The sequence below is a fragment of the Bufo gargarizans genome, chromosome 9, assembly GCF_014858855.1.
Source record: "Bufo gargarizans isolate SCDJY-AF-19 chromosome 9, ASM1485885v1, whole genome shotgun sequence".
NCBI classification, from domain to species: Eukaryota; Metazoa; Chordata; class Amphibia; order Anura; family Bufonidae; genus Bufo; species Bufo gargarizans.
In genome coordinates, this window is record NC_058088.1 from 28,481,981 (window position 1) to 28,501,563 (window position 19,583).

At 43.8% G+C, this 19,583-nt stretch overlaps 1 protein-coding gene across 1 annotated transcript; it reads right to left on the reverse strand.

Moving 5' to 3' along the window:
• Positions 1-5,347: 5,347 nt before the first annotated feature.
• On the reverse strand, positions 5,348-19,128 carry LOC122946422 (NTPase KAP family P-loop domain-containing protein 1-like). The gene is made up of 5 exons (XM_044306043.1): positions 18,932-19,128; positions 18,364-18,419; positions 16,194-16,325; positions 6,371-8,070; positions 5,348-5,880 (listed from the first exon to the last, which is right to left on the reverse strand). Exons 2-5 carry the CDS (start codon positions 18,374-18,376, stop codon positions 5,647-5,649), a joined length of 2,079 nt encoding a protein of 692 aa, XP_044161978.1. The 5' UTR covers positions 18,377-18,419; positions 18,932-19,128; the 3' UTR covers positions 5,348-5,646.
• Between the last annotated feature and the right edge of the window lie 455 nt (positions 19,129-19,583).

The window sequence follows — 19,583 nt, forward strand, 5'->3', positions numbered from 1 at the left end:
ATTTTTTTTTTTCCGTTCAGTCTCTGGGCTGAAAGAAAAAATGAACGGCACAGATTTCTTCATTCGCATCGATCAATGTGGATGAAAAAAATCGCTGCCCAAAAAAAAAAAGGAGGGGAAAGGGCTCGTATGCCCTGGCAAACCCGATTTCTCCATTCACATCAATTGAGGGATTTTTATTTATTTTTTATAAAAAATGTTTGCCAAAGCATATGAACACCGCCGCCCCCTCAGCTTATAATCCTCAGCAAACGTATCTTTTTTACTGCAGAGGAGAAATCTCGTCTTGCAGCGCCGCATACACCAACTTTTGTGTAATCTGACAGCAGCGCAATGCTTCTGTCAGAATGCAAATCAGTGCTGCAGCTGCTTGATCGCTTGGTCCACCTAGAAGGTAAAAAAAAACAAAAAAAAACAGGCCGCAACGCAATAAATTTATTAACATTAACTTTTCTAAACTTTTGAAACAGAACAATAACTTTTTTGCTTACCGGTGATTTTTTTTGATTTTTTTTACCTTTTTTATAGGACAAACCTCTCCTTCCCCATGGGACAATGTGCAAAGCGCAAATCGCCCAGAGATGTGGCGAAGTACATTATGCACTTTGTCCCAGGTGAAAGGAGAAGTTTGTGGCAGCTCTGTGTGAAAGGGCCCTAAGACCCCTGTGTGCCTGTCCTGTGTCACGCAATCCTTATACTAATAGTGTACCTGAGTGTGGAACTTGCGGAAACACTCCCCTATGCATAGGGCAGGCTCGTCAGGGCAGTCAGGACAGTAAAAGGTGGTGTCACGCCTTATTCCACCCCTGCTACAGACACGACATCTTTTTCTTGGGGAACGTTGAGTTGGGGTACCAGGATAGACAGACGGGAAGTGTCTGCCATGTAGCCGGCTCACTACATCAGGGCCTTGGGGCACGGACCCTCCTGGATACAGGATTTCTGAAATGATCTCTTCCTGGAATTTTAGGAAGGATCCTGTTCTCCCAGCCTTACTGTAGAGAACAAAACTATTATATACAGCCAATTGGATCAAATATACAGACACCTTCTTATACCAGCGTCTGGTGCGTCGGGAAACTAAATAGGGAGCCAACATCTGGTCATTGAAGTCCACCCCTCCCATGTGAAGGTTATAGTCGTGGACAGAGAGGGGTTTCACAATGACTCCAGTTGCCCTTTCAATTTGGACAGTCGTGTCTGCGTGAATTGTGGACAGAAGGTAAACGTCCCTCTTGTTCCTCCACTTCACCGCAAGCAGTTCTTGGTCACACAAGGCAGCCCTCTCCCCCTGTGCAAGTGGGGTACTAACGAGCCATTGGGGGAAGCCCCGGCGACTAGGTCGCGCGGTGCCACAGCATTGAATTCCGACTAGATGTAAGTGCCGAAAGAGGGCCACGCTTGACAAAAAATTGTCCACGTATAAGTGGTACCCCTTGTGGAGTGAGGGTGACACCAAGTCCCAGACAATCTTGCCACTGCTCCCCAGGTAGTCAGGACATCCGACCGGCTCCAGTTTTGAGTCTTTTCCCTCATAGACCCTAAAACGATATGTATAGCCTGTGGCCCTTTCACAGAGCTTATACAGTTTGACCCCATACCGGGCGCGCTTGCTGGGGATGTACTGTTTTATGCCAAGGCGTCCGGTAAAATGTACTAGGGACTCGTCTATGCAGATGTTTTGATTAGGGGTATACGCATCTGCAAATCTGGATGACAAATGGTCTATGAGGGGCCGAATTTTGTGGAGTCGGTCATAAGCAGGGTGGCCTCTTGGATGATAGGTGCTATTGTCAGCGAAATGCATAAAGCACTTGATGGCCTCAAAACGTGCCCTGGACATTGCAGCAGAGAACACGGGCATGTAATGTATTGGGTCTTTAGACCAATATGACCGCAATACATTTTTTTTAGTTAGACCCATGCTGAGGATAAGGCCCAAAAATTTTTTAAACTGTGACTGGTTTCCACCGGTAAGGCTGGGCATAGAAACTTTCCGGATTGGTGGTAATAAACTGTGTGGCGTAGCGGTTGGTTTCTGCCACAACTAGGTCATAGAGATCCGCGGTGAAGAACAGCTCAAAAAACTGAAGGGCCGATCCTAAATGAGCCGTCTCCACGCAAACTCCAGACTGGGCGGTGAAAGGGGGCAATACGGGTGCGGCGGATGCAGGGGATTGCCAATTAGGATTTGCCAGCACCTCTGGGAGACTAAGGGTTCTACAGGCCTGTGAACGCGGTGGCTGCGACGGGGGAGTTATTGCACGTGCCACCGTACCAGCTGGAACTGCCCTTCTGGTGCTCGCCACTTCACCAGGGAATACGGCAGTGCTGGTAGAAGGTCCAGGGTGTGCTGCGCTGCTGGTGTATGCCGCACCATAAACAAGATCAGCGCTAGCACCACTCTGAGGCAAATGAGGCTCATCATGCGGGGTATGCAGAACCCTGACATGGGATCGGGTACGCCTGACCGTAGCAGGGACCTCAACCTCGTCCTCTTCGCTAGCGGTTAGAGTGCCACTGCTGTCTACAGGTTCATATTCTGAACCCCTTCCCTTGTTTGACATTTTGGGTTCACTAAATTTAGGGGGTATTCCTCTGAGACTACCCAGGAAAAAGAGCAAACCTACCTAGTAAAAAGGAGTGCTTGCGAAGTAAAGCTGCGATCGCTAATAACGATCCAAAAAGCTCAAAAGTGATCTTTTATAGTGCCGCAGCGATTTTACAGTGTTTTTGCAGTGATCAGAAAAAAATAAATTCTGTCACTGCGGTGGGGCGGACTGAACGCAAGTGTGCGCACAAGATCAGGCCTGATCAGGCGATCACTGCGTTTTGTAGAGCCTAAGGTGACCCTAATGTACTTATATAGATCTGAATGTGATCAGTCTTGATCACTTACAGATACTACATAGTACTAGTGCTGATTAGCGACAGCGATGACGCTAATCAGCGACTAATCAGTGACTGCGGTGCGGTGGGCTGGGCGCTAAACTACCTAGCAGTAGCTAACTACCTGGCAGGGATGAGGGACCCTTACAGGGGGGTGATCAATGACGGGGGGTGGACAAGGGGGTGATCAGGGTGTCTAATATGGGTGATCAGGTGCTAAATAAGGGGTTAATAAATGACAGGGTAATATCTAATGTGTAGTGTGGTGATTTGGTGCTACTTACAGAGCTACCTGTGTCCTCTGGTGGTCGATCCAAGCAAAAGGGACCACCAGAGGAGCAGGTAGCAGGTATATCAGATGTTATTTTCAAAATAACATCTGATATACCGATTTCATTGGTCATTTCAAAAATCCACAGCCTGCCAGCCAATGATCGTGGCCGGCAGGCTGCAGATGAACTTGTGAACTGCGCGATCCTGGGAGCGCGCGTTCACAGGAAATCTCGGCTCACGCGAGATGACACCGATCAGCGTTAGTGTGACATGGCAGCACCGCAGCAATCGCGCCTTTCGGCGTTAGCGAGACGGGAGCTGGTTAAGGACCGTATTTTTCACCCTATAAGACGTACCTAGGATTTAGAGGAGGATAATAAGAATAAAATATTTTCCATTGCACCTCAGGTCAGACCAGCAATGCCTCAGATCAGCCCCCCATGTCAGCCATCAGCCCTTTATGTCAGCCATCATGCCCCCCATGTCAGCCGCCATGCCCCCATGTCAGCAATCAGCACAAAATATAAAAAAATAACTTGCCTCTCCTGCTCCTGGACGCCGCCGCTCCTCACCACCAGCACTCTCTCTCTCTTCTTCCTGGTTCCTGGTTCTTCTCGGCTGTCAGCTGTAAAGGCTGCGCACAGTGAGGTCACATGGTGCACAGCCCTTTACAGCAGACCACCGAGCGGAGGACCAGGAAGCGGTGAGTACAGATCCTTTATCGCTTCCCGGTCTTGAGGTACTAATGAAGCCCTTCCAAAATGGAAGCGTTTCATTAGTATTCGCCCCATAAGACCCAGGGGCGAAAAATATGGGGTATTTAAAAAGAAATTTAAAGTTTCATTCCCCCCCCCCCCCCGCCCCGTCTCTGCGCCCAGCCGCTTGGTCTGCCTTATTATAGCATCGGCCCTGAGTCTCCAACCCCAGACCTTGTGTGTCTGAATACATTCTGATTGGCATCCTCAAATCCCCATGGTTTAAGATTAACCTTATTTTCCCATTTACTTATGGCAAACATTTCTCATTCCCCTTATTTTGTATAGATAAAATGAAACATTTCATGAAGTTTTGGAACGATCTTTATTTTTTTCCCCGCCAACCAACAATCAACGTATTCACCTCTATGTTAATCAATGCTAACACCAGTCAGATTAAGTAAGATGGGTCGGATCTCATCTGCTGCTTGTCTCCTAGGTGTTTGTATGAGATCAGAGACCTTCTTTCTAAGATTATTGGAATTTCAATACATTTTCTGCCTGAAGTGGGTCTCTTTGGGATATTCGAAGAGGATAGTTTTATGGGAATCTTTTTTTTTTCGATTATCCCTTTTAATAGAACAATTTATAAAGCAAGGTGATGCCTGGAGAAATTTAACAAAGTATGGAGTATGTGATGTGCTTCACTATTTACCCCCTGCCATTAGATGACTATATATATATATACGAAAACGGACAGCACATCCAGTAGAAAAAAGTGGTAGTTTATTGGGCCACAGTGGCACAGTGAGGAGACGTTTCGGCCCAAAACACAGTGGCTTGAGAAAGGCTCTGTGTTTTGAGCCGAAATGTCACCTCACTGTGCCACTGTGGCCCAATAAACTACCACTTTTTATCTACTGGATGTGCTGTCCTTTTTCGTCTACATTTCGTGGGTAAGCAGTGACACCCCTGGACATAGCGCCCGCCATTTATGCTGTGAATTGGTGCTGCCACATTTTTCCCTATATATATATATATATATATATATATATATATATATATATATATATATATATATATATATATGAAATTGTAATGATATTTAAAAGGTCATCTGTCAGCAGATTTGTACCTATGACACTGGCTGACCTGTTACATGTGCGCTTGGCAGCTGAAGACATCTGTGTTGGTCCCATGTTTATATGTGCCCGCACTGCTGAGAAACATGATGTTTTATTATATGCAAATGAGCCTCTAGGAGCAACGGGGGCGTGGCCATTACACCTAGAAGCTCCGCTCTCTCTGCAACTGCCACACTCTCTGTACTTTGACAGGACCAGGCTGTGAAAACATCATTACACCTGGCCCTGGAGTGGAGAGGGTGCAGCAGTTTTAGACAGCAGAGCCTCTAAGAGTAACAGTAACACCCCTGCTGCTCCTTGGGACTCATTTGCATATATTAAGACTTACGGTATTTTTTTTCCAGCAATGCAGGCACATATAAAAATGGGACAAACACAGATGCCTTCAGCTGCCAAGTGCACATGAAACAGGTCAGCCAGTGTCATAGGGACAAATCTGCTGATAGATGCCCTTTAAATGGGCAGATAAATGCCATAGTTTGGCTATTTCAGGGTGTAATATGACTTCCTCCATTTCTATTAACCAGAACTTAGATAATAAGAGTAATAATTCAACGAACATGTGAAATGTTAAAAGTTCTCATCTGATAAATACAGAGAGATCCTACTCCCTTTAAGACATTCTCTGTAGATCCTGCAGCAAGTTATGGCGCCTCTTGCTTTCCAATAACTGGGGCAGTTGCAGGGGCGGTAGAAGCTGACGGAAGAGCCCCAAAGAAGTACACACTGAACAATGTCCAGTCTCCGAGACCCATTTCCATCACATTTTTTATCTCATTAATATCACTGTAGACAAGTGCTTTGCCATTCAAGTTGTGGTCCTTAATCTTCTGCTTGTACATTTGGACGTTCTCTTCTCCAAAACCAAGTTTGTTCATCTGAAAAATAGAAAATGAAGGTTTTATCAAAGAGAAGCATTGCGCTAGACGAGTGATGCTCATCAAGGATATAATATGTGGATAATCCATTATTTCAGGACTTGGAGTAGAAGAGTAAACACAAGCTCCAGTATACAGTAACGGACCTGTATGAGGCATTACTCTGGCCAACCTTCACCCTACGCTCAAGGGCAGATATAGATGCATCATAGACTCGGGGCTTTCTACCCAACTTGAGTCCCCTCCCTCCATTTTTCTCTGACAACTCCCCTTCCGTGTGCTGCTTAATATATTGTTTATGAAGAGGCGGCGTTCCGCTATATGCAGGACTCTGGTTAAAAAATAAAAAATAAAAAAAAATGCCACCCTAAACAGAAACCAAACAGACCTTATTATAGTCAATGGGGTCTGTTCTGCTCCTTTCAGTTCAGTTAGTTGGGAACCCAGCCTAATATAATAGTAAATAACAGACAAAAGATTTCACACTTACCTCTTCGCACACCTCATCCACACTCATGTTCAGCAGAGAGTTTACGGTAAGTCGGTTGCTCTTTTTGGATTCCCACATGCTATTACTGCCTCTTAGCAGTTCCATTTTTCTTTTAATGGAGTGGTCTAAATTAACAGTAAATGGCAGAAAGAAGTTGGCATCTTCTACAGTCAAGTTTTCACGTAATAAATGTTGGAAGATCTCTGGATCACCATCCAACTCCAGTAGTTGTTTCAGACTTGTCTTTATGGCGTTCAGTTCCTCCAAAGTCTTCTCTAAAACATCCCAAAGGAACGTTCTGGAGTATGAAGAGTCAGTTTGTTGTCCTCCCAGGGAAATATTTTGTTGCTCGTCCTCAATGCACTGCAATATCCAGCTGAGCCGACATGGCCAGTGGGTTGCCAGGAGCACCCATTCTGTAACTTTGCGAGGTTGTATTTGGCTTTTTGGTACTTCCCGGATCATCAGTCTGATGGTTATGGTGATAGTATTTACCATCCTTTTGATATGAACAGCATTGTCAGTAATATACTCATGCATATGCTCCTGAAAAAAATACCCAAGGGCTTCATCTATTAAATTTTTTGCGCTTGGTCCTTTATCTAGGAAGGAGCTGTTGGGCTCCAGCTCATATGAACCTCTTACTGCTGTTGGCATATCAACAGTATTAACACCTGTGTTCGGGGTTTTTTGTTCTTGTTCTTCATCTGTCCCTTCAATAGTACTCCTTAGCAATGATAATTTTGTGTCACAGTCCATTTTCGGGATACAAAAAGGTAATGTTATTATGCGGTTTAAGAACTCATAGCCATTGTTGGCCATACCTTTCAAGAGGTCAGAGCTTTCGACACATTCTACAATGATACTTGGATCCACAGACAAAATGGAAATAAATGGGGCATTTGCATCAGAGAGGAGGATATTCATGGCATTTAGAACACCAACCACTTTGTCCGGCATGCATTTGTCTAAGTTGGTGATCTCAAGGACGACTCTAATTTTTTGCCTTTGGAAGACTTCCATGAGTTGGAGGTAACTGGTGATGGTTTTAACCTCCTTCTTCACATCACTCATGAAACCCAACTGGGAGCTCATATCTGTTCTATTCATTTTTTGTTGCACTGTACCCTTCTGAGTGACAATGACATTTTTGACCACCGTAATACCTACTTTTAGTGCTATTATCAAAGATATGCCAACCACAGATGACCCAACACCTTGAGCGGCAGCTAACATATTTCCTGAGAGATCACCCAATGGAAAGCCAAAAATCAGGATTGAAGCACCCACTGCAACTGCAATAAAGATCGCCAACAGAATAGCAACCCAAAGTGGGAGACATAGGAATTTCTTACTAACCCATTCCTGTTTGAGTGGAGCATCTATGATTTTAGTTTTTCCACTTACTGCTCTATAAATGCTAATAGGTGCCAGCCCAAAACAGTTTTCAATACCATCACAAAGTGTGGTAACTAGCCCAGCCCAAAGCTGGTCACTACCAGCGAACTCCCATGCACTAAAGCGGATGAAGCAATAATGTATATTCGTTCGCTGCTTGTGTGTTTCTGTGATTACTGGATGGTAAAATGTCATAAGAAAGATGAGTTTGATGAGGTCTTTTCCTGTGCATTTTCTTATCCTCAGTCCAGTTCTCTCTTCTTCTAGTCGATCCTTCTTCCATCCTTCAATACAAAGGTACGCTGCAACCAAAGTGTAAAATGTAATTCTACATCTTTAGGAATTATTTATTAATATTTTGTGACATTGATTATTTCCTAAAATGTGTAAAATGTGACATCACTACCATTGCCGTCTATTCAGTTCATTTAAACGGCTCCAACATTTAACTACAGGCATCAGTCACTGATTGTGCTGATTGCTCTGAAATCATAGTTAAATTGACTGTATAACTGGTGGCCCATCTTTTGTAGACTTTATCGTAGGCATGACTTAAATTGAGTCTGTCACCTCCAAAATCTGTTTGAAAATAAGTATACCTCCTTGTAGGGTAGGTACCCCAAAACATTACCATACCTTTCTCGTGAAAATTCGGTCCTCTAATCCTGAGAAATGCTTATTTTTATTTTAATGCCAATAAGGTTATTGGTGCACCATTTCTCAGCCAGTAATGTCGCTGTTACGGTATTAGATTGACAGTCCCTAAGATTTCAGAGCCTCTAGCAATGAGGCAGACACCGAAGAGAATGGTCCCACCAAAAAGCTTGTTTGCATGAAAATAAAAAGATGCATTTCTAAGGATTACAGGACTTAATTTTCTTAAAGCGTACATGAGTTTTCAAAAAAAAAGTTTGCGTAATAGCGGTGCTTAATTGTACAATCAAACCTGGGAAGGAATAGGTCTTTTTTGGGCTTCCTTAATGTCTTTTTCAGTCTAATTTTTACCTTCAGCTGCACAGCTAGTTGCATTTCTCTCACAAGCAGGAGGTATCTCCCTTATGTGGAATCTGCCAGCACTGTACAGCTGTAGTGTACTTTACTTTACTGCCCACTTTGATTCTTTTCTGCTCTGGAGCTCACAAAACAGATAAAGAGGGGAAGATCAGATAGAAAGGCAGGACACTCCTGTGACCCTCAGAAGCAGTGTAGAAGCAGTTCTTTTATCAGGATCTCAGCTAGCTCTGACACGCTCCCACTTCCTCTCAGCCATTTTCTGATTCTGTGTTACTAGGGGTGGTTCTTCTCTTACAAAAGGCAGTGGACCGCAACTAAGGTGGAAGTGAGACCCTTAGTGGCTTTTATTTTTTATTTTTTTAGGTAGATGCAGGCAATGAAGTAATTTAGAAATTTTCTATTAAACAAAATAAAATTGTATGAAAGTACAGTGACTCTTTAAGAAATGTATGGTTATGTTTAGGGGCACCTCACATGGGGCATGCTTACTGATTTTGCAGGTGACAGACTCACTTTAACAGATTTGGAACTTATACAGAATTGCACAAAAAAAGAATCTCTGACCGCTTTGGGGGTATTTCCTGGAAACATAAAGGTGGCAATTGAAATGCCCTGCCATTTGGGATTCAAAGGTTGAGTTGTATTAAAATGGGCATAATAGAGGAGAGTCCCACACTCGGTAACCTCTTTAATGAACAAGAATGGAGAGTCACTCAAAAAGAGCGGTCCTTATTCTGTTGGACATAAGGGAGTCTGTCACCAAAATATGATGTTATACACTACTTACATGGCTCTCTATCATACCTATCCATGATTAAAATGGTACCTTTGTAATTTTCTTCTAACTTTCACCAACAAGAAAATCGCTGTCCATATGCAAATGAGGGCTCGCAAGTGTCCAGGGGCGGCGTTCGGTGTGTAGGTGCCCAGGCTGCTCTACCTTCTTTTTACATTGCTTCTTTCCCAGCCTTTTCCTTGGCCTGCCCTGCAAGTCCCTTGCGGCATCCACAGGACCGTCCGATATCCCGCGCGTGCACCGCTGGCCCGGGTATACGCACTGTGATACCCATTGTGGGCACAGCGTCCCTACATGTAGTGGTCCAGCCTCCAGTCCTCCTGTTTGCTTCTGGTCCTCCCCCTAGTCACTGGTTTCACGCCGTTTGCTGGCGCATGCGCACTAATGTAGCGATGCCGTGCCCACTATAGGCATGCCCGGGCCGGCGGTGCACTGTGCACGTGCGGGATATCGGCCTTTCCTATAGATGACTCAAGGAATTTGCAGGGCGGGCCAAGGAAGAGGTTGGGGAGGAGTAATGTAAAAAGAAGGCAGAACAGCCTGGGCACCTACACACCGAGCGCCACCCCTGTGCACTTGTGAGCCCTCATTTGTATATGGATTAAACTGCGTTTTTCCTGCTGGTGAAAGTTAGGAGAAAATTTTAAAGGTACTGTCACGGACGTTCCCGTGGCAGGTACCAGGAGATCGCAGAGACTGGCAACTCGTGGGTGTTAAATTGACAAGTTCACTGTGGATCTTATTGTGTCTGTGTTTTGGTGAATGCCACAGCCCTTTCTTCAGGTGTTGCTTGTTGGTAATTTACTTTTCCCATATGTAGCTGCTTCTCACTTTTGGAGGTGCGGTTTATAGATTTTCTTCCTGACTTCTAACTAGCTGGTTGGTTGTACTGATGCTTCTGAAGTTGCCAGTTTTCTACTTTCAGATAAGTCTTGTCTTTTCTTATTGTTTTCTGTTTGTTATATTCCTTGTTTGTATCTAGGCCTGAGACGGAGACTTTCATTCGTCCATCTGGGGAGGAATGGGTTGTCTCTGGTCCTAACCTCATTCCCGGGCCTTATAGGGATATAAGGGCCTAGGTATCCTGCATATGAATATTCCTACCTTCAAGGTCTATTCATATTGATAGGTAGTTAATGCCCGGATTAGGGTTATTTAGGAGGTGACCTGTTTCTTCCTTAGTTTCCAGGCCCAGTTACTGTTCCCCTTCCCTCCTGTGTTCAGTGTGGCATTTTCCCCCCACACTGATCGTGACAGGTACCATTAATTTGAATCATGGATAGGTGTGCTAGAGAGCCATGTAAGTGGTGTATAACGTCATATTTTGGTGACAGACTCCCTTTAAAGGGATTGTGGCATATCGCTAGGATATGCCTCCAATGTCAAATAGGTGCAGGTCTCGCCTCTGGGATCCGCACCTACAGTATCTCTAGAATGAAATCCCCAAAATGAACGAGAGCACAAAGCGCATGCGCGGCGTGCTCTCTATTCACTCGCCTATTTTCAGAAGTCCAACAGATATTAATGGAGAGTGCAACGCGCAGTTTACTGCCAGATCAGACAACGCCTTTAAAAAAGGGTTGCCTTCATTTTAGGTTTTCATAAAAATGTAAGTAACATTATGCATGGCCTGCTCTGTTGTTCAGTTTGATAATTATGTGATGTTTTACTTGCATGTGACCTACACTGCGCTCAGTTAGGGAACACGGATATGACAAGGAACCACATAACTTGTGTAAACTGAAGCAGGCACGGCAGGGGTCTGACATTAACATAAACTGTTCAAACAATACATTAGATATTGTATAGTCAGCTGATAAACTGCAACTCAAAGTGCGAGAACTTTTTTAATCAATACAAAAATAGTGATGCAAAGTATAAACTTTATTTTTTTTTGCTTTATGGAATTTTCTGTTATGGTGGAATGTTGCTTTAAATTGTAGAATCCCTTTGAATGATGCTATGGAATTAGTACAGGTGAACACTATTGCCAACAAATGTAAAGGTAGTTGTCAGCAGCAGAGGGCACCTAGATAATTACAACTGGTTTTATCTCCTTCCTCAAGTATTTCCTTTAAAAGGGTTTTTCCGGGACTGTAATATTGACAACCTAGCCATAGGATAGGTCATCATTATCAGATTGGTGAGGGTCCAACTACTAGCACCCGTATAGATCATCTGTCTGCTGGACGGTCTGCTGAAACACCACCGCTGGGTAGTCACCATGAATGGTACTACAGCGCAGCTCCCATTCACTTAAATGGTGATCACTGTGTATGTCAGGAGTCGGACTTTGGTGATTTGACATTAAGGATCGATCCAATAGTAGGTAATCAGAAATCTGTTTAAGGGCTTATTCAGACGACCCTATGTTTGTGTCCGCATCCATCTGTTCCACAGTTTTGCGGAACGGATGCGGACCCATTCATTTCTAAAAAGCTAGAACATGTCCTATTCTTTAACAGGAAAAGCTGCAAGCGGCTCACCCGCCAAGGTAAAGATGAAATAGGTGCACACCCCTCTGGCTCACCCACAGCCCGTTTAGATATAAAAAATTTAAATAATGTGTTTGGGGGGGGGGGGGCACTCCGTTATCAGGGCCACATGGACCATCAATCATAACAGATAAAGTTGGTAAACATTAATAAAAAATGTAATATGATATAAACGTAAATACTAAAAATCAGCAGCAATAGATATGAGTAGAACCACTATTTATATAAAACAGAATAAAACCAATGAATCCGAGTCAGCAGCAATAGAAAAGCGCTATATGCGTTAGCATCAATATATCAGCAGCATAGATAACTATAGGTCAGCAGCAGTCTTATGTGTATCAAGATAGGAAAACCAGCAAAGTCATAATATAAAAATCATAGTAAAAAAACGTTGTAAAAAAAAAATGACTGTCCAGCAGTGGCTAGGGTGTGTCTGTGTTACAACCATGCTTATCTGTTCATATGATGAATAAAAAAATACCATTCTCTATTTCATATTTTCATCCAGAGTTATATTGCACAGTTTATATGTGTACTTTACCACTCCACGCCGTATGTGGCTTCTCCGATATGCTTCTTCCTTTTTGGCCTGCTAGGACCTACGCGGCGTCCCACGTGATCCAGCCGTCCTCTCGTGGCGTCCCACGTGACGGCAGCAGGAAGCAGGGCGTGTTTTCTCGATCCTGAAACTCCTCCGCTATATCGGAAAAATCGATTGTTTAAAATTCGAATACTTGTTAATAGCTCCTGTATTCGAGCCGCATTCGTGGAGTGTAAATTCGATTGCTGTCCTTCTTTACCAAACGCAGCGTTTATAAATGTAGAACACCCGAAAATTGCGGTATTTTATCACAACCCTAAAAACCCACCAGGGAGACCCATTGTGTCAGGCATAGACTGCCTAACTAGTTCCTTGTCGAGATATGTAGACCAACAGCTACAGCCATATGTACAGGCGCTCCCCACATATCTAAAGGACACGAAATATAAGTTAGATGGAAGGGGGCTTATATTATTGGTTCACTAGATATTAAGTCCCTCTACACAGTGATTGAAAATAATAAAAAGGCAGTGAAGCTGTAAAACATTTTTTGAGTATGAAAGGGGAGATGCCAGAGGCGCAAATACATTTTTAAGGGGAATGTATAATGTTTATTTTAACCAAAAATTATTATACATATAATCATAAATTTTACCTGCAGACGTGGGGGACCGCGATGGGGACGAGATTCGCACCAGGGTTCGCAAAATTTATATGTGGGGTGGTGGGAGCAGCAGTACATTCACCCCAAAGGCGAGCCGACGTTTTATAGATGATATTGTTTTTATATGGGGTGGGGGGGAAGATAGTCTGCAAGAGTTTTAAAATAACATTAATAAAAACAAATTTTATTTGGAATTTACATCAACCTACAGTAAGAAAGAAATACATTTTTTTAGATTTAACTATTTAGATAGAAGGGGACAGGATTTGCACTAAAATGTTCAACAAACCAACCGACGCAAATAGTTTTATTGCCGTGGAAAGTTGCCACCTACCACGCTGGCTAAAAAAGGTCCCAAGAAGCCAGTTTCTACGCATTAAAATAAACTGCACTGATGAAGCCGACTACGAAAGAGAGGCAAAATGCTTGCAAAATAAATTTGAATATAAAGGCTATGACAAAGGGAAGCTAGAACAACAAAGAATAGAAATAGGCCAATTAAATAGATCAACCCTACTGGAGGAGGGGGAGATAAATAAAAATAAAATTGAATTGGGGGAGGAGGAATTCAAAATAACAAATAATTGGTGAATTTATTCTCTCGATACCAAAATTTGTATATCGTAAACCTAGGAATATCGGCAACCTCATAGCACCTACACATAGATGTATAACAGCAAATCACAACGAGAGGTAAACTGGCTAAAAAAGATGAGCAACCACTAGGCTTTTACCCATGCAAGAAATGCATAGGGTGTAAAAAATGAATGGATAATAAGATTAGATCGCATATAGAAAGCACAGAGGGCTCATTCAAAGTATTAATCAATTCATAACTTGCAACACTAGCGGAATAATATATACAATAACCTGCCACTGCAATAAAATCTATGTCGGCCGTACGAAAAGACAATTGAAGAAAAGAATAGGGGAGCACATATACAATATACAGAAAAAATTCTACAAAGAAAGACATGGAGGGAAATACATAGGTTCAAGGTTTTGTGGGGTGGAAATAGTGAGAAGAAACAAAGGGGGGGGGGGTTTCATTAAATAAATGTCGAAAACAGAAACAGAATGGATATTTAATATCAATAACCTAATACTAAATGGTTTAAACACTGAAATAGAACTGTTTGCATTTGAGTAAAAATGCACAAGGTTCAGTACTAACAGCAATAAGTGTGGCGCATAAATAGCAGCACTAGAAGGGCCTTGTAACTCCCTGAGGAAGGACAACGGTGGCAACTTGTGCCAGGTGGAAGTGGGAGACACTCAAGTGGAGGCGCTGCTGGACTCAGGGAGCTTGGTGACCCTGGTAAGGGCCGCTGAGTATACTGGGTGGAACGTTAGGGTGATGTGCATTCATGGAGACTTGAAAGACTACCCCACTGCGCTGGTGTCTCTAACCACGGTGGCTGGCAGCTAGGTCCACAAAGTGGCAGTCGCCACAAATATCCACTATGAACTCATAATAGGGAGAGACTTTCCAGGTTTCCCTGCCCTATGGATGTATTTCTGGAGTGTAATAATATTACAGGCTATAGCTACTAGAGAGGGGTCGTTGATCCAGGGAGTTATTCTGATTGGAGTCGGGAAGGAATTTTTTTATTCCCCTAAAGTGGGGAAAATTGGCTTCTACCTCACAGGTTTTTTTTTGCCTTCCTCTGGATCAACTTGCAGGATAACAGGCCGAACTGGATGGACAAATGTCTTTTTTTGGCCTTATGTACTATGTTATGTATTATGACAGCGTCTGTCCGAAACGCACTGGAGACCTTTCTGGCAGCTGTAGCGACCCGTAGCTACAGAAGTGACGTCACTAGCTGCTCATTGAGAGCGCGCACTGCAAAACTCTGATCTAACACCAGCATCACGCCACTGGCTGGGGCATGTATTGTATGGTGGAGACTGTTAAGGACCCCGTACCTACCAAGTATGAAGTGCACCTCAACAAGATGGCATCGGTGACAAGGTAATCTTCACAAGATACTGTAGAGGTATTGAGTGATTGTAACCACATAGAATTACCCACTTGTGTACACACATTACATACAGTTATCCCCTTTCTCGTCTGAGCGTGGTACCAATAGTATATTGTAAGTGCCTTAGTTTATTGTATGCAGCAGTTTGTGCGGTCCTGCTGCGGTACCGCAGCCACATAGGTCCTGCAAATAAACGTGCGCTACTGTAGCAACAAATACAGATCCTCTGGAAGCAGACACAACTGAAAGCTGTGGTGGAGCAAAGAGCCATTCAAACATAATGAGAAGGAATGTGGTCCTCCAGGAGCAGTTGGAGAGAACCAAAGATTCTTTGGAAAGAAGGAGCAAAAGGAAGTTGGAGAGAGGAAGCCCCAGGTGTAGTCCCTGCTAGGTAACAAACCAACACGTAGCTATACTCGCCAATCTTTGATTATTTGGCTGTAGCAGTGACGTCTCGCTATATCGCACATGACCACAAACCATGAAGTTTGTCTAGAGCAGGGCTGGCCAACCTGTGGCTCTCCAGCTGTTGTAAAACTACAACTCCCACCATTCCCTGCTGTAGGCTAATAGCTGTAGGCAGACTGGGCATGCTGGGAGTTGAGTTTTGCAACAGCTGGAGAGCCGCAGGTTGGCCAGCCCTGGTCTAGAGGGTGGGGAATAGGTGAGGAGATTGGGGCCCACCAGTGTGTTCAAACCGCCCAGCTTGGTTGCACATTCAAATGGATTGTAAAACACATGACAACCTGTAGGTATATTCGGGGGAACAGGTGTATGCAGAACAGTCATATACATAATAAAGCTAAATGAAGAGTGTCAGGTATAAGGTGGTATGAAGTGTATGGTTCTGTGTGCCATTTCTATAACAGATTTTTCCTAGGTAGTCCACCAACAACATACAGTTGACAAAGAAAGCCATATACTCACACTCAACCTTGTTGAGAAGGAAACCTTTGCGCCTACCCCATGGTGCGTAAAACCCGACTGTCAGAGGAGATACAGCGTAATACAAAGCCTTTGCCAGAGAGTAGCAGTAGATGTCATCTTTTGTCTCAAAACCTTAAGGTAGAGAGTAAGAAAGAGAGTATGACTAAAGGGTGCATGCACACAGCATAGCCGCGTAAACTGAACCAGCAAACATGAGTTGACTAGGCACTTAAAGGGGTTATCCAACACCTATAATGACCCCCCTAATGCCCAGACACCTCATATAGATTATACTTAACCTGCTCCCTGACACCTGTGTCGCTCCTGCTCCCCACACCCACGGATCAAAACATCCAGTAAGGGGGTGTTGCAGCCAATAGCAGACCGCAACAGGAACAAGCCTCCCTAGCATCGCGGACGACACTAGAGAGGCTCATCTCCATTGCAGCCGTGCGGGGAGCAGGAGTGACAACAGATGCCGGGGAGTGGGGTAAGTATAATGCGGGGCCCAGACATTAGGGGGGTCATTATAGGGGTTGGATAACCCCTTTAAAGTGGCCCTGGAAAAATAAAAAACTAGACAGTTTTTATGTTGTAGGCAGGTTCAAATTGACAGAAGGATGGAGCAACACACGTAGGCACAGACAACAGCAGTAGGCAGAGCCGGCAATACCACAGTGCAGCACAAAATACTGCTACCCTTGCCACAATATTCAACTGTATCGCTGTCCTGAGGACAATGATACAGTTGAGTGCAGGAGGACACCTGTGGTCCAAGCCAGGTGCATAAGTGCCTGATGCTGAGAGCCATGCTGAGAGCCGTGACGTGGTGCATGTGGGCTCCGATATCTTCCTGACAGGAATATATTGGCAAAAGTCTCAGCTTTTAATATCTGCATTTATGACTAGCCAGTATAGTCAGTGGCATATCCGTTTGGTGCATTTCTTCTGGCATAAGTGCCTGATGCTTCCAGCATTAATGAATGCTAAGAGCATCAGATCATTATGTACCCCACCAACGGTCGTGAGGAGGGCTTGGGCGCCTCCCCGAGCATCGGCCCACCATGAAATCTCCCTGTAGGGTGTATTACCAGTCCGGCCCTGTTAGCAAACACACGACAACTTCACAATAGAGCAGTGTGCATGGGCCTGAAAAATGGGCACTTGGTGGGTGTACAGGTTCAAGGGTCCTGATGACTTTAATATCCTACAGTAAAGCGATATATTCAAAAGACGACTCCGTCTCTAAAAAAAACCGTCCTAGAGATCAGCTGATCACAGCAGGTCTGACCCTGGAAAACATCAGTAATCTGCTGTTATAATGGGGGAATAGAGAGATGGCACTGCCCAAAATTTTCCTCCTCAGCAGGGCACCGACCATGGATCATATGGACCACTGTAACAGGATGGGTGAGGTGAGTATACGTTCTGTTCTTTTTTTACAACATGTTCAGCCTTGGAGGAAGCTATCTTTTTTTCTTTCTTATTTTTTATTTTTTTTTTGCACTGTTTTGCACACCTTTAAGATAGCAGTCTGCCAAATGCTAGTTAGAGGGGTTATCCAACAGGTAAAGCAGGGGCACCTCATATAGATGATGGCACCCACTTAGCTCCTGCTTCCCACACAGCTGCCTCCCTAACCGAACATGTTCTAGTAGGAAGAGGAGAGGAAGCACTGCAAGGCTCCTCTGGTAGCTCCCTGCCTCCCTGAGAATAAATTGCACACAACTGGAGCTTGCACACAGTAAACCATCAGTGTCTCTTCTTGACCTTCTAAAAAGTTGGGAGCAAAGTGATCAAGCAGTTTGAAATCCAACATGGGCGATCCTTATCTCCCGCTGACATCAGGGGAGAATCGGGAGGCCACATACACGTTAGATCGTCAGCAGGTTCGGCTGACATACATCGAAATAGTATGGCAAGCTTTAGAAAAAAATGGGATAATCTATGGATTAATATGGAAAACTCGGTGTGTGAACATTTGCCAGGCCCGTAATGATATCTAAAGGGTAATACACAGCAATTGAGATAATATTACTCTAATGGAGAGACAACATTAACACCGACCAGGACTATGTAGAAATTAGTACAGTGGGAGAAGTATGTATGCATGGGGGGAGAGGAAAACAGAATAAAGGCAGTATATAACACAAAAAATGGATCTCCTTACCAGGACACACCATGTCATCACTTTGTAATGTGCAGCTTCTCCAAAGGACCTTATACCTGTGGAAAGCAGAGAAAATACTATTAACAAAAACTCCCAGTCAGATCAAGACCAACCGCACATATACCCCCTTTGTGCTTCTCCATTGTAGGATTCTGCCTTGTGCAAACAGAATATAGCATAATTAATGCGTTGATTATTATTTGAGATGGATGTATGTGTACATAGGGAGATGTATGTATTATACAGATTAACATTAAAACATATAAGTATCACAGTGTAGGGGGAGGGGAGGAACACCAGAATGACAACAGAAGGAAAATGACCAGGAGCTAGGCCTCAAGGCTAGGGAAAGGAAAATGGTGACCACCTACGGAAACACTAAACCTAGCCCTGACTCCTGTCAGTATGAATAGACCCTGAAGGTGAGAATATTCATACACCGGAAACCTAGGCCCTAGTAACCCTGAAAATCCCTAGGATTAGTGACAGGGTCTGAGACTACTGGTTCCTTCCCAGATGAACAAACCAGCGTCTCCCTGAGAACAATAATGGTAAAGGCAGCTCTCACCTCTTCCTCTGCTAGACGAGCAAGGATACCGCACCTGGATGCAGTTGAACAAATTTTGGAAGAAAAATCCAGCTCCACGACTAAGCAGGAAAAACTTTTTATTGATGCGGTTAAAATCTTCTTACAAGACAGTTTCGTCAACGCGTTTCAGACCATATAACAATTTTGGTCCTTCCTCATGACATGTGAAACTTGCAAAGGATTGTGCCTTATGTGCTCCCCAAGCACCTGACCATGCAATCAGCAGATCACATGGCCCAGAGAGAACACACCCTGCACAATAACTGTTAACACTTAAAAAGCTAAGCTCAGTGTAATAAATTAATACAAATGGATACAAGAACATGTACAGAAAATTGTGATATCTAGAAAAAATAAATAGACATATAAGCACATGGCCCTACTAAACAACAGTACAAAAATAAAAATAGGGGGCCAGGCTGGGCTCCAGAACGGTTAGTGCAGCCCCTTGGGCTCCATACCAGGCTGATTTACATATATTTATATATATATATATATATATATATATATAAAAAATCATTTTTTCCCCTAAATAAAACCACTCAGAGATATGGGACAGGTATATTGCGGACATGCTAGCGGCGATCTAGCTATGCATGTCCGCAGCTCTATAGGGTAAAAAGAGGTGACA

Coding starts and splice junctions, on each gene's coding strand:
- LOC122946422 (XM_044306043.1), bottom strand. Junction 8,071..16,193: donor CCTTCTCAACAAGGTTGAGT/GTGAGTATATGG, acceptor CTTTGGTTGCAG/CGTACCTTTGTATTGAAGGA. Junction 5,881..6,370: donor TGGATGAGGTGTGCGAAGAG/GTAAGTGTGAAA, acceptor TCTATTTTTCAG/ATGAACAAACTTGGTTTTGG.